Source organism: Acinonyx jubatus, chromosome C2 (genome assembly GCF_027475565.1).
Source record: "Acinonyx jubatus isolate Ajub_Pintada_27869175 chromosome C2, VMU_Ajub_asm_v1.0, whole genome shotgun sequence".
NCBI lineage: Eukaryota > Metazoa > Chordata > Mammalia > Carnivora > Felidae > Acinonyx > Acinonyx jubatus.
The window spans coordinates 64,669,502-64,694,671 of NC_069384.1; the positions used below are offsets into that span (position 1 = coordinate 64,669,502).

A 25,170-nucleotide genomic window follows, 5' to 3' on the forward strand; every position below is an offset into this window, starting at 1 on the left:
GAGGAAAAGCTTTCAACCTCACTGTTGAGTGTGATTAACTGTCAACTTGTCTGTACAATTCATTTTTGTTTTATTTCTCTAATAGAGAGGAAGTATAGAGTAGTACATAAGACCACAAGGGTCAGATTGCTATGTTCAAATCCTGATTTCTGCCACTTACCAGCTGTAAGTTACTTTGATATTTCTTTGCATTTCAAAACATTGATTTGTCTAATATAGGGCATTCCAAGGTATGATTGTTCAGTAGTCACAGAATATTCTTCAAATACTCTCTAGCATGTTATGTGTAACTAAAATGTCTTCTGGCTGAGTAACTAACAAGAGGCAGTACAGGGGATAGATAACAAGCTGTGAAGCACAGTGTGAGGATGTTTCCCAATATCATTTCATCCTGTCTTAACCCTTGAATTTAAAAAGGATAGGAACTGAAAGGGAGTAAATTAAATACTGGAAGGTACATGAGTTTGTCCATGTGTTTCTAACTTGCTTTGCTTTACCATCCAGGTCGAGGGCTCCCAGCAGGACAAGCTGAAGTTGAGATGATAGAACGTGCCCGGGAGAAGCGTGCTTGGGAAGCCACTCTTCCCTGTCTGAGTGACACCTCCCAGTTTGAGAAGAGAAGGAGGATGATGAATGCGATGGAGAGGAAGGAATGGGCCTTCAGAGAGCAGGAGATTGAAAAGTAAGTTCTAGATTATCCAGACATCTGCACCTGCACTGGTGGAGTAACATAAATACTTTTTATCTGTAAAGAATTTTCCCAAATATGTGGGTTTATAACAACCCTCCACCTGTAGAGATAGGAAATTGGGTTGCTGGTTCTTTCAGGAATAATAGCTCTATAATTTTCTCTCTAATAACATAAAAGTGTATAATGCCCTCTTTGTGTGTAAAGTGAAGCGTGGAACCCTTAACAGATTTGAACAATTCCTCAAAGCATCTGTGATTCTTCTCTTCCCTTTTCTCTTTAGGAAAAATCTAATTTAGACTATTTCAGAATCCCACTGCTTTCTGCAAATGTCTTTCAAACTGACTATTTTTATTTTTATTTTTTAACAGTTTTGTTGAGATACAGTTCACCTATCCTAGAGTTCACCATTTTAAAATGCACATTTTAGTCATCTTTACTATATTCACAGAGTTGTATCTCCATCATCACTATCTAATTTTATAACACTTTCCTCACTCCAAGAAAGAAACGTTAAAGAAACTCTAATCCATTAAAGAAACTTTCCATTTCCCCCTTCCACCATCCTTTACAAATATTCACCTACTTTCTGTATCTTTGTATTTGTCTTTACTGGAAATTTCATATACATAGAATCATGAAGTATATGGTCTTTTGTAACTGGTTATTTTCACATGTGTTAAAGGTATACCTGCCTTGTACCATATATTAGTTCTTTTTCCCTTTTTATTTATTTTTTTCTTTTAATTCAAGCGTATATTTGTTCCAATTATTTCTAACAATAGTAAACTAAAAAGAGATTTTGAGCATTTAAATTTTTCAGTAGTTTTTACTATTTTTTTTTAATTTATTTTTTTAATTTACATCCAAGTTAGTTAGCATATAGTGCAACAATGATTTCAGGAGTAGATTCCTTAATGTCCCTTACCCATTTAGCCCATCCCCCCTCCCACAATCCCTCCAATAACCCTCTGTTTGTTCTCCGTATTTAAGAGTCTCTTACGTTTTGTCCCCCTCCCTGTTTTTATATTATTTTTGCTTCCCTTCCCTTATGTTCATCTGTTTTGTATCTTAAAGTCCTCATATGGGTGAAGTCATATGATATTTGTCTTTCTCTGACTGACTGATTTCATTTAGCATAATACCCTCCAGTTCCATCCACGTAGTTGCAAATGGCAAGATTTCATTCTTTTTGATTCCCGAGTAATCCATTATATATATATACATATATATATATAATACATATCTAAGCATATATATACGTTATATATATAAAAGCATATATATACGTTATATATATAACATATATATACATTATATATTATATATTATAATTATATATATTATTATATATTATATATCATATATTATAATTATATATATATGATATATAATCATATATTATAATTATATATATAATATATATAATTATAATATATGATATATAATATGTAATATATAATATAATATATTTTTATATATAATATATTATATTATATATAATTGTAACATATAATTATATAAGTATATATTATAATATATATTATATACATTATATATATATATATATATACATACACCACATCTTCTTTATCCATTCATCCATCAATGGACATTTGGGCTCTTTCCATACTTTGGCTATTGTTGGTAGTGCTGCTATAAACATTGGGGTGCATGTGTCCCTTTGAAACAGCATACCTGTATCCCTTGGATAAATGCCTAGTAGTGCAGTTGCTGGGTCGTAGGGTAGTTCTAGTTTTAATTTTTGGGGGGAACCTCCATACTGTTTTCCAGAGTGACTGCACCAGTCAAACTGACCCTTTCTGTTCATTCCCGATGCCATTTTGCCTAGGCCTTGGCCCTCTTCATATCCATCAGCCTCCTAGCTGATACTGTCTCTTATTCCCTCTCGTACTGGATTCACAGTCAGGACATCTTGGGTTCTAGCTACAGCTAACAGGGGCATTTTCTACTTAAAAGACAAATTGTGGAATTCCTCAATTAGGAAATGAACTCACGGTGGATAAACAACAATATACAAAGGTACTTCTGGTTTTCAGTCATTTAACTAATGTATTTTCAGTAATGAGGCTGTCCTTGGAAGGTGTAGAAATGATGAAAACCCCCAAATTCCAGCTCCCCAGCAAGAAAGGAAAGGAAGGGAACTTATTGAGGTTGTTCTTTGTTCCAGGCTGCGCCAAGGCACTTTGTTACTCATAGCAATGCTACCATGGTCCCTGACAGTCTGCTTAGAGTTAAGAACCAGGAGAGTTAGACTCAACGTGGTTCTGAATTCAAAATATGTTTGTCTTTTTACAACACTTTCTATTAACCCTGAATCCAGACTGTGTGATGTTTTGGTAAAAGCTTGCAGCTAATAGAATGTAAAGTACTTTGGGGCAAAGTAGGTATCAGGTACCCAATCCTGTCTGTAGAAAATTAAATTTAGTGCTGCAATTTAGAGAGGTATATTCTTATCAGAAGGACATTAAAAACCTTTAAAATGTTTCTGGCTAGTTCTGTTTGGAGTGAGTGGAGATTTGGGAAAACTGAGAGAAGGTAGCCTCTGAGCTGGGTGTTGAAGGGTAAGAAGCCATCAGGTAGATGATAATATTAGTGATGATGATGATATTCGTAGAGCATGTTACATTTGTGGAGAGGTTACCACGTGCTGGAGCCATGTTTGTTCCAAGCCAGTAGTTCTCAAAGTGTGGTGCACAAACCAGCAGCATTAGCATTACCTGGGAACTTGTTAGAAATGCAGATTTTCAGGCCCCTCCCCAGTACTCCTCAGTAGGTATTTCTGACCTACTGAGTCAGGCCATGGGCTCCAGGTAATCTGATGCATGTTTAGGTTTGGGAACCACTGTCCTGCCACATAGACATTAATTCATTTAATACTCACAACAACCTTATGGGATGGATAGATAGATACTATTATGCCCATTTTATGACTGAAGGAATTGAGGTAAGTGATGAACTTGAGAACCAAACCTTGGATTTCTAACTCCAGAGAGAAAGGTGACTATTGGTGTGTGGCTTATTTTTTAAAAAATACCTGTTTCTCCATTTTCATTTGTCACTACTTCCACACCCTCCCCTCTACGTTCACTTTGAGAAGCCCTGCCAGCATGACCTATTTGCTCTGTCTCTAGCCCTTTGATTTGAACATTCAGATTCCTCTGCTTAGGCATCGCTTTTTCCTTGTCAATGTGGCAAATCTCAATCTTTGTTTATCTTCAAGACTACAGAGTTAATGCCTCCTGTAAGGAAGCCTTCCCAACCTTCCCCATATCTACTGGGAATAGTGCTAAACATAGATGCTCTGTCATTTCTTCTCCCACAGTCTTTTCATTCTTCTGGTCTGGTATGTATCTCCTTGTCTTATAAAATGCTAGTTGATACGCCTGCTCCAATAGAACAGTGCTTCTTGATAGAAGGTGTTTTATCTTGTTCATCATTGTTTGTTTCCTGCCTGGCATATGGTGAGCACTTAATAAATATTTGACAAATGAGTGGCTAAATGAATTAGTCTATGAATTTTTAAGTAAGAGTAAAATGTTCAAATTCTATTTTAGGAAGGAAAATCTTGACAGCTGTGTGGAGCAAGATTGGAAGGAAGAGAGACTAGATTAGCAACTAGAGTCCAAGTTAGGAGAGGGTTGACAAAAACATGAGCTAGGGAATGGATGCGAGAAGTGCTTTAGAGGAGGAATCATTACAGGAGGGAAGAAGATATAAGAAACAGTAGATTTCTGGGGGAACAAAATGAGCAGGCGTTTTTGAGGTTGTCAGGGGATAGCTGGAAATTCAAGTAGACAGGAATTCTGGTTTAGAAATACCTGGGCTTGAGGTACAGATTTTGAAGTCATTTATACATGGTTATATACAAATGAGCAAGGTAGCTCTGGGAGAACAAGGTAAAGACAAGGGGAAGGGAGGCAAAGATTGACTGAGTGTCTGTATATGCCAGACCCTGGCATTTTCACATTTATTCCTTAAGATAGCATGCTGCCTCATTTTCTCGTCACTCCTATTACTTAACCCTCTAGCCAATATCTGTCGACCTGGAACTGTGCATATACATTTTGTTGTTCATTTAGGCTCATCTGCCTTGAGAGCACCCCCCCTTTTTTTCTTTTTTACCTGGCATACTTCTCTTTGCCTTTCAGAACTACACCCAGACATAGTCCTATTATAGAGAGACTTATTGTTGAGTTGCCTCCCCAAGCACCTAATCCATTTGTCACACTTTTGCCAGAGTGGTCTTTTTAAAATACGTGAATATGATACCAGCCCAAAGAGAAGATCCTGTTTATGGCAGGCGTTCCCTTTCTCTCTAGTAGAACATTCTGTTGGAGATACCACATACTTCTTTATGTTTGGTAATTTAAAGACTGCAGGAGATTCGCCTGGAAGTCCTAAAAGAGCTGCTGAAGAAGCGTGATGAGAATCAAAATGAAGTGAACATGAAGCATTTGAATGCCCAGTGGTCTAAACTGCAGGAAGCAAAGGAGGCAAAACTGGCACAGATTCAGCACAGACATGTATCAGGTAAAGGTGCAATATGAACAATGAAGAGAATGGGAAAGTTGGCTTTGCTTTGAATCTTTGACCAAACCTGATTTAGATAGAATTCTTATGAGTCCTAGTGTTATTAAATGAATAAAGGAAAAGAGTTACTTTCAAAAGTAGAAGACTGGAGGAAAATTTCTAAGAAAACCAAGTAGTAATGTTCTAACAGGTAGTCAAGTTACTGACATTATTGGCACGCGCACACGTGTGTGTGTGTGTGTGTGAGAGAGAGAGAGAGAGGGAGAGAGAGGGAGAGAGAGGGAGAGTAGGGGATGGGCTTCTCATATTCATGGGTTGAGTTCCCAGAGAGCCCAATTTCTCAACCTTTTTTTAAATTATTTCCCTTAAATGAGACATGTAGACATATTTTCTCCTGCTTGCCCCCTCCCATGAAATTTTAAGACCATGGATATACTGTATATCTGTTTATGTATTATATCTGTACATATAAAAGGAGTAGTCAGTGGATGATTAAGAATGACTATATAAAAAATTTTTAAGGACTATATAAAAACTAAATTAAAATTAAAAAAAATTTAACTTATTAGGATTTAGCTTTATAGCTTTATTTGCTTAGTAACTTTTAATATAATTTACTTATAAAATTGTAATGTATCAATCATATATGCAAATTATCAATTTAATGTATAATAACAGAATGTAATTACAACTTAAAAAATCAAATTTGTTATTTTTCTAGCAAAAGTAAAACAGTTATAAAAATTAATTCCATAAAATTATTTTTAGTGAACTTTAACTTTTAACTAGATGCTAGGTATACATGTTCAACAGTTGTTTTTTTTTTTTTTTTTCAGCACTTCACAATACTAACAATGGGTTGAGTAGCTTTTTTTTTTTTTTTTTTTTTTTTTTTTTCTCCCCCTGTCCCTCTCTTCCTGCCCTTTGGGATCACCTCCCAAATAAACTGCTTGCACAACTGCTTTTGTCTCATGCTCTGCCTTTGGGGGAACCCTGGCTAAGACAGAACTCAAATGTCACTTCCTCAGGGAGGCCTTCAAGGACCCCACTCCCTCCCATCATAAGTGAGGCACCTATTATCTGCTCTCACTTATATGCCCCTGAACTTGTCGTGTGTGTGTGTGTGTGTGTGTGTGTGTGTATGAGAAAATAACTTAACTAGCTTCGAGGTATGTAGTTAGACATTGTCAACATTTTTTCTTTTCAGTACTTGGTATAACTAATGATGAGTTGACTAACTTTTGTAGGTAAATAATAAAATGTTAACTATTTTTATTTAATTCTAAACCCCAAGTTATACACAGAAGCACTGAGGATCAAACATAAACACCCAAGTCAGCAGTGGTGCATGCAGCCGCCTCTTGCAACAAGACTTTGCAGTCCCACAGTATGACTTTGCATGCATTGACAGCACACAGCACAGAGCCTTCAAACCGGCTGGCACTGTGATAGGACTGAAAGAGAAGGAGCCGGTGGAGGTAGCAAGCATGACTCCTTAGATGAATGAACTCTGAATGTGCACGGCTCAGCCTTTTCCCTCTGACTGCCAAACACTTCTAGAGCTCTAAGCTGGGATATATTGTGCTTTATTCTATTGTTAACCAAGATGGTCAGATTACTGAAGAACCTGTAGTCTCCCTCCCTTGCAATTATTCTCCTAGCAGAAAATAATTCTCCAAATCTCCCCTGAACATATATTTTCAGTTACTTTGAGTTTCGTTTGTAAGCCTGGAAGACTTTTGCCGAATACACCTTCTTACCTCAGAGCTTGGAATGCAGTTATTCAATTTTTTTTTAAGTTTTTTAATGTTTATTTATTTTTGAGAGAGATAAAGAGCAAGTGAGCAAGGGGCAGAGTGAGGAAGACACAGAATCCGAAGCAGGTTCTAGGCTCTGAGCTATCAGAACAGAGCCCAATGCAGGGCTCAAACCCACGAACCAGGAGATCATGACCTGAGCCAAAGTCGGACGCTCAACCAACTGAGCCACCGAGGTGCCCCAGTTATAAAAGATTTTTGACGAGTACCCATTGAGGACACTAATTGCCTCAACTTCTGTCACTCCTGCTTGTCTCATGAGGATCTGGGCCACACAGAGGACTAACCTCTGTTTTTAGTGTTATATTCTGTCTGCAGTGAGTGGTCTTCATGACTGCACAGTTCAGTAGTTTCTCTGTGAACAAAAACAAAACTGGCCTATTATGCATTTGTTTAGAACTATATTTTGGAGATAGTCACAGAGGTATGTTTTATTCTAGCAATCAGGAAACTTGTGGGAAAGGGAAAGAATATAGAAGGGAAGTTGGAGAGAAGAAATATCATCAAGGATTATTCTGACTATGCATCCCAGGTCTATGGGCCTTTGTCTCGCCTTGGTCGTTTCCCTGATAACAACTCAGAGGACTTTGTAGTAAAAAACCACTATCTCAACACCTATGAAGGTAAGATGTTTACATGATAACAAGTCCAGTATAAGAGGAGTATTAGATTAAAGTACTAGAAGAGAAAGAAGTATTGGATTAAAGGCTAAACAACAAGTAAAAATATTTTCAAGAAATAGCAATGAACACATTCAATATTATTAATATGAGTTCATACAAACCAATAAAAACTGCTAAGACTCAAATAAATGGATATACTATATAACAGTGTATCAATGCTTAACTACTAAACATTTAAACTTGTTCAGTGTCACTAATAAAGTTATACAAAAATGAAACTGAAAAAGCTTTTATATCAGATTTTCAAAGCAAACAAGAAATATATCACGAAATCAGCCCTTTAAGAAGTGCTAGAAAACTAGTGGGCAAGGAAATGGATAACCAGGGGATAAATTCATAGAGCTGTACCTCTTACAAAGTCCAAGAGAAGCTTATTTAGATTATTTAAATTTTAGTTGACAAGTTGAAGCATCATGTATATGGCCAAGATCATGAGTTGATGGTCACACTCTTGAACTTGTGTCTCTGGCAGAATAAGATAAATTTGTGTACATCTACTTTAGTCTGGCAGAATAAGATAAATTTGTGTACATCTACTTTAGAATGATGATCCCATGTATCATATGACCATTAATTTTCTCTTGATTATTATCGTAGAATTTACTACATTTTTGTAGGGAAATATTGTATTAGAATGGATTCTCTTACAATCTTAAGTCACTGAGAACATGAGTTAATTATGCAGAAATTTGCTTTACATTTTGGGTCCACTCCAATTATGTGGGCTCTACCTCATCAATAATTCTAAATGAAACCACTTGGCAAATAGCTCCTAAAACTAACAATACGCTTTCAAAATGGTAAATTTAATCACCAAATACTAAAAAACATGTACTTTTTTCCTGTAGGATTAGTTGAACTTGAGTCATGTCTCCCAGATTTTGTGACACAACCCCGAATCAGACCTCCAAAGCCAAAAGTCACTACCACGAAAGCTGGTTTTCTCAAGAGGGCAGCAAGAATGGAACATGAGTTGGCAGAGGTTCATAAGGTATAATAATCCTTATTCATAGACAAGATGCTTCTAGTGGGACTTTTGCAGTGAAATACTATACCTCCAAAATTGCAATGTCCAGTAGTTCTCAACGGATAACTCTACATTTTTTCTCCTCCCTAGATTTTTCTCTTCTGGAAGTTGCCTTTGCTATGCTGAATGAATATGCTTCTTTTCCTCATTTCAAACTGTAGGAAAATCTCTTGGAGGTTGTTCTCCAATTTCTTGGCGGAAGTCATGTTACTTCCTAAAAGTGGTTCTGACTTTGGATCTCCATAATATCTGAGACTACGTTGAGGCGTAGCAAGTTTCTAGTGTTAGGAATTACTGCGGGTTTTAATAGTGTACTAGGCCTCATTTTCTCCCTTTTAGATTTGTTACCAGGGTAACAGGGAGTCACATTCAAGGCCTCTTTGATCTAGTTTAAAGCTCAACTAAATGAGAAGGTGCAATGGTTGTCCCCATGAAACAAGTACAGAGGAGCCACCAGCTGTGCTTCCCATTTGTTAATTGGACTGTAGGTGTATAGACTCTAGAATTCGTGGTTTATGATAGTGCTGCTCAGTCTTTAGCAGGCATCAGAATCACCCAGAGGGCTTGTTAAAACACGTGTTGCTGGGCCCAACCCCAAAGTTTCTGATTGAGTAGGTCAGAAGTGGGGCTGGAGTATTTGCATTTGTTACAAGTTTCCAGGTAATGCTGATCTGTAGGAACTACACTGAGACTCTCTGGTCCACGACATAATCTCCCCACTGGTCCACGTATGTTTGTTTGTTCAGTTGGTTTTGGTAGTGGAATAAGAATCCATGGGAGGCCATACTCACTATAAAAATTAGGACCTTAACAGTAATTCATGTGTATTTATGTGGTTCTTCCCACCTCATCCCCCTGTCTCCATTTACCCATTTGAACTCTGCATTCATTATTCTCGCACTTTCTGTAAGATGTGTTAGTAGATACTTTTTGTTAGGGTGTGGAAGTTCTCTTCTGTTCCTAATTTACTGAAGCTTTTAATCATGTGTTCATGTTGTATTTTATCACATGTTTCAGCTGTATCTATTGAGATAATTATATATTTTTCTTTTTAAAATTATTATTATAATAAGGAACATTTATAGTTGCTTTTTTTTTTAAACAAACATTAATCTATCCTTACATACTGGGGATGAGCCTAACCTGGTCAAGGTGTTTTATCTTACTTTTAATACATTGTTGGATTTGATTTACTAGTTTATTTTTCAGAATTTTGATTCTATATCTGTGAGTGAAATGGCCTTACTTTTCTTTCTCATTTTGATTCTGTACAGTATTGGTGTCAGAGTTATACAGGTCTTCTTAAATGACTGCAGAGTATTCCTTCTTCTCTACTTTTGAAAAGAGTTTAAGCTTAAGATGATCTGTTTCTTCAGTTTGGTAGAATTATTATCTGAGATGTTACCTTCATGGGAAAGCTTTCACCACTCCTTCTTTCCGTACTACTTACAGATCTTTCTGCATTGTTTTGGTAAATTACATTCTTTACAAGGTCCATTTCACCTAACTTTTCAAATTTTTTGGCATACGTTGATAGTATTATTTTATAATCTTCTTAGCGTTTGTTTTATCTATAACCGTGCCTACTTTTTCAGTCATAATATTATTTATTTGTGCTTTAACTCTTTTTTCTTATTCAGCTTTACTGGAGGCTTATTAATTTTCTTGGTATTGTTCTTCCAAGGAATGAACCTCCAAATTTGTTGATTTTCTTTACTATAGATATTTTATCAATTGTATTAGCTCCTATTCATATTATGTCTTTCTCTCTTGTTTCTTTTTGCTTTGTAGTTCTTTTCCTAACTTAAAGTAGGCATGTAGCTCATTAATTTTCAGGCACTCATCAATTTTATAAAGTATTTAAGGCTAAACATTTCCTTCAAAACACTGATTTTGGTATATTTCATTAGTTTTGATATGAAGTGTTTATTAGTATCTAACTTTTTAAAAACATCTGTTATGGTTTTTGCTCCTGTGAGTATTTAAGTTTTTAAATTTCCAAATATGCAGGAATTTTAACTCGTTTTTGAAGTAAATTCTAACTCATTTGCTCTATGGTCAGGAATCCCTATTCTTTGAAATTTAGTGAGGCTTGTCTTGTGAACTAGTATATGAGTTTACATATAAAATAATCTAAGTCCACCTTCAAGTAATATTATCACTTTCCATGTAGAGCATTTCCCTTATAGCAGATTATTCCCAGTTCCTCCCTACAGTCCCTGTGGCATTGCTGTCGTTCATTTCACTGATCCATAGGCTATAATCACCCAATACATTTTTACTGTCATTGCTTTAACAGTTATATTTTGGATCAATTAAAAATAAGAAAAAATAGTTCAATTTACCTTCATGTATTCTTTCTGTGCCACTGTTCCTTTCTTTATAGAAATGCAAGTTTCTAACCAATGTCATTTTTCTCCTGCCTGGAGAACTTGTTTTACCATTTATTACAGGACAGGTCTCCTGGCAATGAACTCCTTCAGTTTTTTGTCTGTCTCAAGAAGTCTTCGTTTCTCTTTTATGATTTTTTTTTTAGATATAATTCAATACCATAAAATTCACCCTTTTAAAATATACAATTCAATTGTTTTTAGTATGCTCACAAGATTGTTCAACCATAACCATTATCTAATTCCAGAACATTCTTATTATCCCAAAAGAACCCCATGTCGATTAGCAGTCACTCCCAATTACCCTCTTCCCCATAGCCCCTGGCAACCACTAATCTTTCAATTTATGGATTTGCCTATTCTGAACATTTCATATAAATGAAATCACACAATGTATGGCCTTTTGTGTCTGGTTTCTTTAACTTAGCATAATGTTTTCAAAGTTCATCCATGTTGTAGTAGGTCTCAGTACCTCATTACTTTCTGTGACTATATGATATTCCATTGTGTGGATGTGTTACAATTTGTTTATCTGCTCATCAGTTGATAGAAATTTGAGTTGTTTCTCCTTTTTATCTAAGCAATGCTGCTGTGCACGTTTGTGTACAGATTTTTGAGTGACATAAGTTTTTCAGCTCTCCTGGCTCTAGATCTAGGAATGGAGTTACTGGATCACACAGTAACTATGTTTTACTTTTTGAGGAACTGCCAGACTGTTTCAGAAGTGGTTGCACTGTTTTACATCCCTACCAGGAGTGTATAAGGATTCTGATTTCTCCATATCTTTGCCATCACTTGTGACTGCCCATCTTTTTATTATAGCCATCCTAGTGTGTGTGAGGTGGTATGTCACTGTGGTTTCAATTTGCTTTTGTCTAATGATTAATGAAATTTAGCATCTTTCATGTGCCTTTCATTTGTATATCTTTTTTGGAGAAATGTCTGTTCAGATTCCTTGCTCATTTTTTAATTGGGTTGTCTTTTAATTGTTTATTATAGACATTACTTTTAATGTCTATTGTTGAGGTATAGGAGTTCTGTATATATCCTGAGGCCTACCCTTATTAGATAAATGATTTGCAGTGTTCCTCCTATTCTGTGGGATGTCTTTTTACTTTCTTGATAGTATCCTTTGAAGCAGTTAAGTATAAAATTGTGATCTTTTCACTTTTGGATAATGATTTCACTGAGTATAGAATTCTAGGTTGGTGGGGTTTCCTCCCCCCAACACTTCAAAGATTTCACTCCATTCTGTTCTTGCATGGATGGTTTCTGACTAGAATTCCACTATAATTTTTATCTTTGTTTTTCAGTAGCTAAGGTGTTTTTTCCTCTGGCTTCTTTCAGATTTCTTTCTTTGTCTTTGGTTTTCTCTAATTTAAATACTATATGCCTGTGGTGTTTGTGTGTGCGTGTGCGTGTGCGTGTGTGTTTAAGGTATGTGTCTTTCATGGCGTTTTTTTAAGCTTTCTGGATCTGTAGGTTGGTGTTTGTCATTAATTTAGCAAAGTTTCCAGCCATTATTATTCCAAATATTTACTCTGCATTCTCTTTCTTCTCCATCTCGCATTCCAGTTGTACACATTACTCCTTTTGATATTGTCTCACAGTTCTTGGATATTTTGTTGTATTTATTTGTTTGTTTCTCTTTGCATTTCAGGTTGAGGAGTTTTTATTGACCTATCTTTAAATTCCTGGATTCTTTTTTTTTTTTTTTTTAGCTATGTGGAGTTTACTGATGAGCCATTGATGGCATTCTTCATTTCTGTTATAGTGTTTTGATTTCTATCCTTTCCTTTTGATTCTTTGAGTTTCTGTCTCTATTTACATTACTCATCTATTCTTGCATGTCATCTACCTTTTCCATTAGAGCCTTTATCATAATATTGATCATTGTTATCTTAAATTTTCTGTCTGATAATTCCAACATTTATGTCCTATCTGAATCTAGTTCTGATGATTGCTTTCTCTCTTTAGACTGTGTTTTTGTGGGGTTTTTTTTCCCCTTTCCTTTGGAATACCTTTTAATGTTTTTGATAGCCTGACATCTGTTATCAAGCAATAGGAACTGAAGTAAATAGGCATAATGTGGGATTTATTCTAATCTGGCTAGACATTGGGCTGTGTTTAATGTTTGTTGTAGCTGATGGGGTCATAGGATTCACATTATTTTATTGTCCTTGTTTTTATATGTCCTTTTGGATTTGGGATGAGATGCCATTGTATGGAGTCTGTTAGTTTAGAATATTGGTTTGAATTGAAGAGAATCACTAAATATCAGGTTTATGTCCAGACAGTGTATCTGCTTTTAGTCTTATGGCTAACATTATTTTGAGAATTCAGAATCATAGAAACATGAAGGTACAGGTGGTATAAGGTTTAAAAAATACTTTATGGGCTATGTCACAGTAATCATGGAAGAAAAATATCTAGAATGGCATAAAAGAATTTCCACAGTACAATATTTTTAGGCTATTCTTGGTAGTAATTTAGGTTGGAATATATTTTTGAAGATTTGTCAAATTACTTACATCTTAAAGTAGGTTAAAAGAGTGTAACAATCAGTTCTTTCTTTCATTTATGAAAACTATGGATTAAACTCAGTTGCCTAGCCAGTTTGTCTTTTAAGCAGGTTAAAATGTATTGTTTGGTAAGAGCATTTCCTTGATATTCTCATATTCATTCATGTTCCTTTCTCTCTCCCTGGGAACTTTATTTTTCAAGACAATGATAAGACTGAGATTGAAGAAATTCTCAAATATTTTTGTTAGTTTTATTATACTTTTGATTGGACTTCTTGACCAAACATTTTTAATTGTAAAAATCCAATTGCTTTTTTTCAAAATTTAAGTGATTTTTTTCTTTCTTTTCTCTCATATTTAGAATTTATTTATTGACTGGGAAAAATATCCACATAGTTCAAAATTCAGGAGTTCTATGAGAGTATTAAATGTAAACCTTCTATCCCTGTCTCCCAGCTATGTGGTTCCAAGTATCTTTTTAAACTTTTTTTTACACAAATGTTAGTATATAATACACATGGTTTTGTCTGTGCTTTTATTATTTAATATATCTTGGAGATCATCCCATAATTATGTTACATTATTTTTTGCATGATATATCATTGCTTAAATGTGCCATATTTTAACCAATCCCTTCTTGTTATTTATATTGTCTCGAGTTTTTTGTATTAAAAGTAATACTGCATGGGGCGCCTGGGTGGCGCAGTTGGTTAAGCGTCCGACTTCAGCCAGGTCACGATCTCGTGGTCTGTGAGTTCGAGCCCCGTGTCAGGCTCTGGGCTAATGGCTCAGAGCCTGGAGCCTGTTTCCGATTCTGTGTCTCCCTCTCTCTCTGCCCCTCCCCCGTTCATGCTCTGTCTCTCTCTGTCCCAAAAATAAATAAACGTTGAAAGAAAAATTAAAAAAAAAAAAAAAGTAATACTGCATTGAGTAATCTTGTTTGCATATAATTTGGTACATGTGTGAACATATCTAGAAGAAAATTCTTAGACATGGAATTGCTAGCCCACAATATGCCTGCATTTATAGTTTTGATGTATATTGACAAATTTCTTGCATAAATGATGTACTAATTGCTGCAGTGTATGTGAGTGCCTGTTTTCCCAGATCGATACCAACATATTATGAATGACTGGTTTTAAAGTGGTTTCATGTGGTGCTATTTAGGGCCTATCACTGAAGAGATGCCTGTGTTTAGAATTATTATTTTTTTGATTGCTGTTGCTTTTATTGATTCAGTAGTTGTGGTTATTGTAAAGCTGTTATATATTAGAGCTGTTATATATATTTTGTGTCAGTTTTATTTTGTAGAAACTCAGAGGTTCTATTACAACCACAGTAATTTCATATGGTTTCAAATTTTACTCAATTTGCATATTTTTACTAATTTCAAGTTTTGGCTTTGTGCTTGTTTTATCACTTCTGTATGTTTTCTGTGGGAAAACTAATGTAAAAATTATGTGGTGAAAATGTGATTCTATTATTTTATTCTTGAGAGACAGAGACAGCATGTGAGTGGGGGAGGGGCAGCGAGAGGGAGACACAGAATCCAAAGCAGGCTCCAGGCTCTGAGCTGTCAGCAGAGAGCCCGACGCGGGTCTTGAACTCACAAGCTGTGAGATCATGACCTGAGCTGAAGTCGGATGCTTAACCAACTGAGCCACCCAGGAGCCCCAGAAAAATGTGATTCTAAAGTATGATTTTTAAATGATGGAGATTAGAATTTTTGATACTTTTAAGTTAAAAGTATCCCCTCCTGTGGCTGAATATAGAACCAGTGAACAAAATCCTATGTTACATATAATTTGGGGGACTTTTGGTGATCAAAAGTAAAACAAATAAAACATATGTTGAAATCAGAACACACACACTTTCACAAGGAAACAAGTTCATTTTCAAGAATCATGATGTGCAGGCCTTCACTGCCAAAGGAAAGCTCCTCACTTTGAGACAGTTGCCCTTAAATGCTCCTCAATTCCCCTATAACAACAAAACATCAAATATTTCCATCATTTATGGCACAGGGAAATTTTCTATTGCCCAGGCACTTATTCTAAACAGATAATAGGCTCTTATGAAAGAATAGGAGTTGGGGTTTTGTTTGCATACATACGAGAGAACCTTTTAAAATCTCAAAAAAAAATAATTTAAGTCCTCCAAATCTTTGATTAAAATGGATAAACCTAGAATATGTGCCATGTTTATCCAGTGGTTAGTTGATCTTTAGGAATATCATAACATCCCTTGGGTCACAGAAGCACCTGGGTTTGGACTTTCTCAAACTGTCCAAGCATAACCATAGAGAAGATAATTTCTGATTGATCTTCAGAACTGTGGCCTAGATCTGGTAGTGGAAGAAAATGCAAAGGTAAAGAATGACACTACTTGGTGTTATTATTCTAGGCAATATTGGATAAGAAGAATAAAGTTCTTGAACCAAAGAAACTTCTGCGCTTTCTTCAAAGAAAGTCACTACCTCAACCTCGCCTTCCAACTCCAACTTTGGAAATGAGTTCCAATGTAAGTTTGAAACTTGATTTGAAATGCTAAATTCAGTATTGCTGTCTGTTCTTAGATACTTTGAGTTAAAAACAAACCTAATTTAACAGGGTTACCTTCTCAAGATATGACTTATATGGCATTTATTCTTATGATTCAAACATCAAACACACACGAATAAGCACAACAAAATCTTTCCAAGAAAAATAGGCATCAGAAGGTAATCCTCATGTATGTCAAATAAAAAAAGAAGATTGAATGATGATCAGTTACTATAACCATCTTGCCCACATGGGGAGGTGGCTGATGACAGCTGGTGTCAGAGAGGAGTGAAGTGCCAGAGATGTCATGAGGACAGGTTGGCTTCTGAGGTAGGACTGGCTCAAGGAGGTCACCTTGACCAGAGTCATACCTCACCTTCGTAGATCTCCAAACTCTGTTTGGATGAGGTACCAGAGTCAGTCAGGATTTAGGACTGACTCAGACTAGACAGCCCCCACCTCCAAGAAACTGCTAGAGATGCCACAATCCAAACGTCCTGCTTGACCGAAGGATAACTGCCTGGTAGATGGGGGCATTCCTCTTAGCAGGTCAACCCGTCATCTCCCAGGATAGGGCAGTTCTCACAAGAAGCCAGATTGTACTGAGAAGGTTGTCAGAGGGAGGGGAGTTGACAGGAGATCTCATTAGGGCTTCTGATGGGTCACCTGCGTGGAGGGACTGCCAGGATGTGCTTCTGGACATCCCCTTTGCTAGACTTTATGCCAATCACTGCCTGTAGTTAACACATTGTCTTTCACATGTGTGAAAGACATGCTTTCTTTTGCATTTAGAGGCACCTTAATTAGATTTGCAGACTCTGCTTTCTGCTTTTGACACAGTTATTTAAGGTGATTTTTGTAGATGGCTATTCTTGTCCATTCTGATTTTACCAGCTTATCTAAATTCTTGTGAGAAACACCTTACTCTAGACTCTGACACAAACTAGCTTTATTCCTTGTCTACTCTTGATCAAACATGAAAAAACTATTACAAAAGGGATGGTGTAAGCAATACTTGTTGTTTCAAGAAAGATTTTGCTGGAAAGGAGTATAGAAAAATGAAAATGGCTTAAATTGTAGGGATAGCATGAATTTTTTGCTGTTGAAATGATTTGTAATGATGTCTTATCATTATAAAAGAATGAATTTTAACAATCCAGTAGCATTTAAAATACTATATTTTCAATGAGAGTATAGACCTCATTTATTTCTCTTTAAGTCTCTGGCATCTAGCACAGTCCCTTTTGCTTGATCTGAGTCTTCAAAAAATATTTCGTGCTGACTGCTGCTCTTCTCAAGCTGCTTGGTTCTCACTTTGTTCTTTTAGGAAGAAGAAGATATAGAGATGGCTGTGATCTACCTTCAAAAGTTACTCCGGGGAAGAGTCGTTCAGAACACGGTGTGTAGGGTCCAACCACTGGTCCTGTGCTTCTCCTTTGAGGATGGATTTATAGAACGCATATGTGCTTGGTTCCTTGGGGTGAATTCCTTCTGGCACCCTGCTGTCCTCTGGAACTCTATACTCTCAAGTTACCTACCCATTCCCTTCTGTTCCAGTTTGTCCAAGTGGGTGGCACAGTGTCAAAGAGAGAAAGGACCTGCTTGCTGTTGGTCACAGTTGTAACCAGGGCAAAGTGAAATTAATATCTTAGAATTGCTAAATCCAGCCATTTTCCTACCTAAATTTTGACTTTTTAAAAAAGTTTATTTATTTAATCTCTACACCCAACATAGGGCTTGAACTCATTGACCCCAAGATCAAGAGTGTCATGCTTTTGCAACTAAGTCAGTGGGTGCCCCTGAATTTTTACTATTAAGGCATCACAAACCAAGTGGATTCCCTAATTTTCCACAAAGTCATAATTATTTGAGTTGGCATATAGCTAGCAACACCTGAATAATAAATAGCAAAGTAATAATAACTACAGTTTTAAAGCCATAGTATAAGCTCACATTATATTTTCTTTGCTTTACTTATATCATCTCTCTTTTTTTCTATCAGTTGCCCCATTTTACAGGCAAGTGATTTGAGTCTGAGATTATGTTAACTGCTAGCAAATTCAACTCTGGTCTTCCTGACTATAAAGCTTTCACCACATTATTTGTACAAACATACTTCACTTTTAAAGTGGACTAATATAAAGCACCAGCAAAAAATTTTTTTCTCCTCACACAGCTATAACTCATAAGAGACTCCGTTATAATTAGTAAGTCTGGGAAGCTGGGTGAGCATCTTGTGTTGAGCATTATTCTTTACTCTCTTTGAAAATTTCCCCGGAAAAATGTCACAGCTGACTCCGTATTACAAACCAGGGGCAGATCTCTTGGAAAAGAAAACATGGCTATGAAAAATACCATCCTCAGGCATCTTAGGGAAGGAGCACAGAAAATGAGGGGAAGGTTCTAGTTTCCTTTTTTTTAAATTTTTAATGTGTGTGTGTGTGTGTGTGTGTGTGTGTGTGTGTGTGTGTGTGCGCGCGTGCATGTGCACAAATGCATGCTCAAGTTGGGGAGGGTCAGAGAGAGAGAGAGAGAGGGAGAGAATCCCAAGTAGACTCCATGCCCAGTGCAGGGCCTCACTCAGGGCTCAGTCTCATAACTGTGAGATCATGACCTGAGCCAAAATCAAGAGTTGGACACTTAACCAACTGAGCCACCCAGGCGCTCCAGTTCTAGTTTAATATGACTCCTGTAGTAACCACCTTGTCTTCGAGAGACATTTTAAGAAATGAGTAAACAACTGATAACTAAGCTCTTTCTCTACCTGAGCAGCTGGAGGTGTAGAAAAGGGAGCTGACCTCTAGCTCTCTGGAGCACCCCTGCCCTGTAGTCCCAGAACGCAGGACTGAACCCACTGTTCACAAGTGCCTCACCAGTCCCTGGATGAGTCCTGATGTGTTGCACAAGGGACGTTAATTGCAAGTCTCTTTTTGATTTGATTTGATACAGATGTTTGAAGGCAAGGAAAAGCGACTGGAGTTGATCCAGGAGCTGCGCACCAGCCATGCACTCCAAGAAGATGACAGGCTGCTGAAGAAAGCTGAGAAGCAAGTGACCCTGGCCTTACAGCGACAGAGGAACTTGCATGAGCACAAGGTTGTCTCCTGGATTTTTATTATTGCACAAGTGGCATTATAATAATAGTAAATGAAATGACAAAAAAGAAACATTCCCCCCAATCCCATCACTCTATCACAGTCAGCACTTTGGAACAATGCTGCTGCAGTCCAGAAATGGAATGGGCTATGCCCTCACTGAACTGAGCATGATCTTATATTTGCCAAAAAAAAAAAAAAAAAGAGAAAAAAAAAACCCTTTTAAAAAATATTTGGTGACTCTACCAAATTTCAGTGGGAGCTTGGCAGAATAAAAAATAATAAATGCAATAAAAAAAGACATGAGATTTATTTTAAAATATCAGCACTTTGGGTGTTGGAGCTGTACATAGCTCAGGCTGGTTAAACTGCATATTAAATATGTTAATATCTCATGGTATTCTGTGATGTCATCAGTGTCACCTGACAACAGCTGGTAATTGCAGCTCTACCCCAACAACTGTAAATGTTTTTCCTATTTTCTTCTGGCATTTGTCTATATAGAGAGTTTTTAATGGTGCTGACTACAGAGTGGACATACTTTTACTATCTCTCCCACTAATCCATAAATCAATATGAAAAAGAATCAATTTGCACAGTATAGTGCTATATGAAAGTGAAGTTAGTATGACCCACCCTTAGTAATGCAAATTAATGCTTGTGCCATGTGGAATTGGGCACAAATGGTAAGCAGCTTAGAAATGAGTACATTATTGCTTTTACATGACATCAGGCTTGTGGATGGTCTCAGTTTGGGGGAGGGAGGAAAAAAGCCACAAGCTGTGAGACCCAACAGAGGGACCAGAGAAAGAAGAGCCCTGCAAATGATAGAGCTGGGATGCACTTCTGTTCAGATGGGAACACAATGTCCTGGAAGACCCAGGAACTGGATGGAAAAGTGACCTGTAGGCTTTTTCCTACTCTGTTTCAAAGATCGTTCTTAATGACTTTCAAGTTATTTAAAAGAATAAAAAGTACCACAGTTTTCTACTTTCATGTTATTCAGGATCTTACAATTCCCCAAACTTGTGTCAAAGGATGAAGCATTAAAAAATTAAAAGGTATCTGAGTGAATTTCTAGGGGACACTATTTTATTGAACTCCCAAAAAATTTTTTAAATAAAAACCTTAACATTTCCTTTCATGTCTGGGAAGATAGAAGCACTTTACCTTCTGGATAAAAATGAAAGACAAAAAAAAAAAAAAACAATTTGTGTGGATACTAATAGAAATGTTTTGCTAAGTCCTCCTAATAATTTGAGGACTATAATCTATCAGTGACGGACTGAGCAATCCACTTTCTCATGTCTAAGTTTGTATCCTAAGTTTTCATAGTAAGAACACTTGGGATGGGGCTGTCCTAGTGATAATAAACACTGAGTGCATTCTGAAAGTGAAGTGACCAAGAGTTCTGGCTAGTCCAGCAACCCTCCTTACAAACCATCGTGAGTAGTAGAATTTGTGTCATTAAAAATGTTTTTCAGGTGTCACTGGTTGAAAACCATTTGGCTGGACTGGAAGGAAGGGTTCTGGCAGACATGTTTGACTTCCTGTCCAAAGAGCTGGTGAGACTACAGGAAGAGAGGAGGATCCATGCTTTTGCCATGCTGGCCGAGCGGCAGCGGAGGATGCGAGAAGCTGAGGAGAGTGGTCGGCGCCAAGTGGAGCAAAGGCGCCTGCGGGAGGAGGACCAGATATTTAAGGAGGTAAGTGGGGCAGCTGGATGTCTGGAAGCTGCTTGTGTGTATGGAGCTGAATTAAACCAAATGAAACTCATGATATGAAATGCCTTTTGTTTTTTGTTTTTCATCGCGTTCTACAAATATGTATTGAGTTCCTGCGATATGCTAGGCACAGTTGGAAACCAGTCATGGTCCCTTTTCTTCTAGGGCTTAAATACTTAGATAACATGCAGTTATGTGTAGAATTAGAAAATATAGTAAGCTTCATGAAGGAAACATATGAGGCCCAGTGACGCATTTTAAACATTACTCTGCTTGCTGTGTGGAGAACAGTTTGGACGGAAGACAGTGGGAACAGGAGATCAGGAAGGAGGCTCTTGAAGTAGTTTGGGCCAATGAGACACAGGAAGTCAAGGAAGATGTATAGTTTCTGGCTTAAGTAACTGGGAAGATGATGGTACTATTTCCGAGTGGAATTAGTGGAATTAGTTTAGGGGCAGGGGTGGAAACAGGAAGTTGATTTATATTAGGTTCAAGACATTCTAGTGGAGGTGTCATTTCAGCAGGTGGATAGACAAGATGGAATTTAAAAGAGGTTTTGGCTAGAGATATAAACAAGAGGGGCATCTGGGTGGCTCAATTGGTTGAGCCTCCAACTCTTGATTTTGACTCAGGTCATAATCTCATGGTTTGTGAGATTGAACCTCATGCCAGTCTCCCTGCAGATAGCAGGGAGCTTGCATGGGATTCATTCTCTCTCTCTCTCTCTCTCTCTCTCTCAAAAAAAGTAAATAAACTTAAAAGAAAAAAAACACAAACTAGAGTACCAGGTTGGTAAGTTAGAATTCTGACCAGTGCATAATGAGCAAGATATAAATTCAAGATATAAAGTCAATTGAGCATCTCACTATTGATTTTGTCTTAGGTCATGATCCCAGGGTTGTGGGATTGAGCCCCGCTTTGGGCTCTGCACTGAGCATGGAGCCTATTTGAGATTCTCTCTCCCTCTCCACCCCTGCCCCTCCCGACTCATGCTCTCTCTAAAAAAAAAAATACATAAAAAAATATAAAAGCTCAAGTGTTAAAATTGGAGGGGATTTATGAGGAAGATTTCTTTATTTTTTTTTTTTAATTTTTTTTTTAACGTTTATTTATTTTTGAGACAGAGAGAGACACAGCATGAATGGGGGAGGGGCAGAGAGAGAGGGAGACACAGAATCGGATGCAGGCTCCAGGCTCTGAGCCATCAGCCCAGAGCCCGACGCGGAACTCGAACTCCTGGACCGCGAGATCGTGACCTGAGCTGAAGTCGGACGCTTAACCGACTGAGCCACCCAGGCGCCCCGAGGAAGATTTCTTTAAAAGGGACTGTGCTGTGCTATCCCCCTGCCAACATACCCAGACACCAAAATACCCCCAGAGGTTGGTTTCTTTTTCTGTAGTCACTGGAGAGCTTTATAAGTATTCTTCCATTTAGGGTGTCTGACCCCCTAGGAATGGAGAGGAGGGGAGCTGGGCTAACCAGATGCTTTGGAGGTGGACACAGATGAGGCTGTATGGGTGGCCAGCACACCCAGAATATGTCAAGGCAAAGGCTGTGTGAGAGTTTCCCTTGGACTAGATGTGGGACACATGGGACAGAGAGAAAGAGCAAACTTGGAACATAAAGAATTTCTTGTCCAGGAGGACTGTCTGAATTGTATGTGTGCATACTTTTGAGCTCCTCAGTTAAAAAATATGCATCCGTTTGAGATCTTATTTGATCTAAGATTTTCAGGATTTACCCAATTCTCATAGAATTAGGATTGATTTGTGAATAGTATTTTCTGTGTGGATTTCAATTTTTTTTTTAACCAAACAGATTGCTCTCCTTCTGTACAACTTAAGTTTTGAGTTACATGTAGTCAAGTGCAGCTTTTTAACTGGAGTGGCAGATCATCTATAATGTGTATGAGCCTATAATCCATATTCTAGCCTCCTACCATCCTAACACATTTTGCTTCAAAAAGAGTTGCTTTTTGAGACTTAGAAATTATCGGCAAAACTTACTACCCCTACCTAATATCACTAAGGAAAAAACAGCTGGGATGAGAAGAATCAACCTGGGGGTGAGAATAAAAAGGAAGGGGGTACAGAAACCAGTATGCTCAAAAACACAGAAGGGAAGAAGGAGGTAAGAGCTTCAAGGAAGGTAGTTCTAAGTGGGAATGACCCCAGGAAATGTCATCCATTTCTAGGAAGGGTTAAGATGACCCTCCCAGCCTGATTTAAAGACCATTTATGTAAACAGTGTATCTATTTGTGGACCTCAGATTCAAATACCATCCATCATTTAAATTCCTAATCTCCCTTCATATGGCCCTTTTAAAGACAAATATGCTTGCACATTTGTATAATGTTATGTGTATACACATAATGTATACAAATGTATACATTAAGTATTTCCAGAAAAATAACATATATTGAGAAATGTAGATACAGAAAGTCATAGACTCATATTGAAACACAGACACATGTTTGCATGCACATATTCAAAGACATTGACAAGCACAATGCAGGGTATATAGTATTAACAAAGACATGGAGAAACACATGTAAATGCACATACAGCCACCTATATGTTTCCTTTTTCATTTAAGCACATACAAACACAAACGGGTCCAGAAACTGACACATTTATAAAGATATATGTAAACACACAAGTGCGTATACTGCTAGAGGTGGGCCACATTAAACCTGCCACCTCTGAACTGTTACAAGACTCACCTGTATCATTGGCTTCCTGAAGAAGACTGTGAGCTCCATGAGAGCAAGCATACTGTATATCCCTTGGCCTGTTCCACAACACCAGCGTAGATCTCTGCACCTAAGACAGTCAGCAAATATATTTTGGTTGGTTGTTTGCTTGGTTGATACTGTATTAAATTGGTCATTGCGTCTCATCCATAGGGAAGGTCTAGGGATTTAAGGTTATGGACTTGGTGTTTTACAAGCGTAGGTACACTAAACATTACATACTCAGAGTCCTGCTGCAGTGCCACTCAAGAAAAACAGGGACTGAGTTGTTACTGAGTCCCAAAGCATTTATCTCAGGTGCAAAGAAATATTCAGACACAAAATAGAAAGGTATCCTTCCCCCAAGAAGCTCAAAATCTGTTGAGACAGAATGCATATAAAACTAAGTATGGCACACTTGATTCTTATGATACTTCCTGTGCATCTACCAGTAAAACAGACAAAACTGAACTGTACTGTTTACAGTTGCATACTTAAGGAGCAAAACTGTAGAGAAGTGGGAGTGTTTTCCATAAAAGCATGAGTGGAAAGGGGCTATGGTCAGGAAGAACCAATAGCAGCCTCCTAGAATTCTCACAGTGGCTGCATGGGTACTGGATTTACCTTAATTCATTACACTGTACATCTATCACTGTGCATTTTTCTAAATGTGTGTTCTATTTCACAATTTCAGAAAGCTTAAAGCAACAGCAGTCCAGGGTATGATAGTTCAAAAATTCATCAGAGTTCCAGGATCCTTGTAGCTTTCTGCTCTTCTGTCCTTAAGGCATGGCCTTCATGGCAGTTTAAGATGATTCCTGGTTCTCCGGCATTACATCCCCATGAAATGAGAAAAGAAAAAACAAATTCCCTTTAAGAATCCTTCCTAGAAAGTGCACAAATTATTTCTGCATGTACTCCCTCAACCAGAACTACAGGAACTAGGAAATATAGTCTTTATTCTAGACACTTGTTGGCTCACGGGCTCTGTTATGTAAGAGGAAGGAGAGAAAGGACGTTGGGAAATACCTCTAAGTCTCTGCCACAGCCAGGCAATTTGATCAAGTCACACTGCTGGTGAGAATAAAGCCAGGATCCAAAACGGGGTTATTGACTGAAGCCAATGATCTTTCTGCAGTGTTGTACTGCCCACCCTCAGTAAGACCCATAATTCTGAAATGGGCTAGATGGATAGGGGCTGCCAAGAATGGGCAGGTAGGTGGACTAGAAACAGACTGACCAGAAAGTTAAAAAAACAAAACAAAAGGAATAATCAACCAGGGGACTGTTGACTTAATGAACAAAATAGATGTGCTAAAATTAAAAAAAAAAAGGTCAACCAATGTTCCTGCATTTTTTGGATCTTATTTACTTATTCCTGTTCTCGGTAACGGGGG

At 37.4% G+C, this 25,170-nt stretch overlaps 1 protein-coding gene and 1 long non-coding RNA gene across 8 annotated transcripts in view; one reads left to right on the top strand and one right to left on the bottom strand.

Moving 5' to 3' along the window:
• Nucleotides 1-25,170, top strand: part of CFAP91 (cilia and flagella associated protein 91) — an 87,442-nt gene that overhangs the window by 45,694 nt on the left and 16,578 nt on the right. For all 7 annotated transcript variants that reach the window (XM_027060928.2, XM_053220910.1, XM_027060927.2 and 4 more), the window contains 8 exons: nucleotides 505-682; nucleotides 5,085-5,242; nucleotides 7,500-7,682; nucleotides 8,591-8,733; nucleotides 16,085-16,201; nucleotides 17,549-17,620; nucleotides 19,171-19,317; nucleotides 20,801-21,022. In XM_027060928.2, the coding sequence (XP_026916729.1) occupies nucleotides 505-682; nucleotides 5,085-5,242; nucleotides 7,500-7,682; nucleotides 8,591-8,733; nucleotides 16,085-16,201; nucleotides 17,549-17,620; nucleotides 19,171-19,317; nucleotides 20,801-21,022 (1,220 nt within the window). The remainder of the gene's footprint in view (nucleotides 1-504; nucleotides 683-5,084; nucleotides 5,243-7,499; nucleotides 7,683-8,590; nucleotides 8,734-16,084; nucleotides 16,202-17,548; nucleotides 17,621-19,170; nucleotides 19,318-20,800; nucleotides 21,023-25,170) is intronic.
• On the bottom strand, nucleotides 15,214-25,037 carry LOC106968278 (uncharacterized). The gene is made up of 3 exons (XR_001429108.3): nucleotides 24,398-25,037; nucleotides 23,765-23,864; nucleotides 15,214-15,661 (listed from the first exon to the last, which is right to left on the bottom strand). It is a non-coding gene; the product is annotated as an uncharacterized LOC106968278 (long non-coding RNA).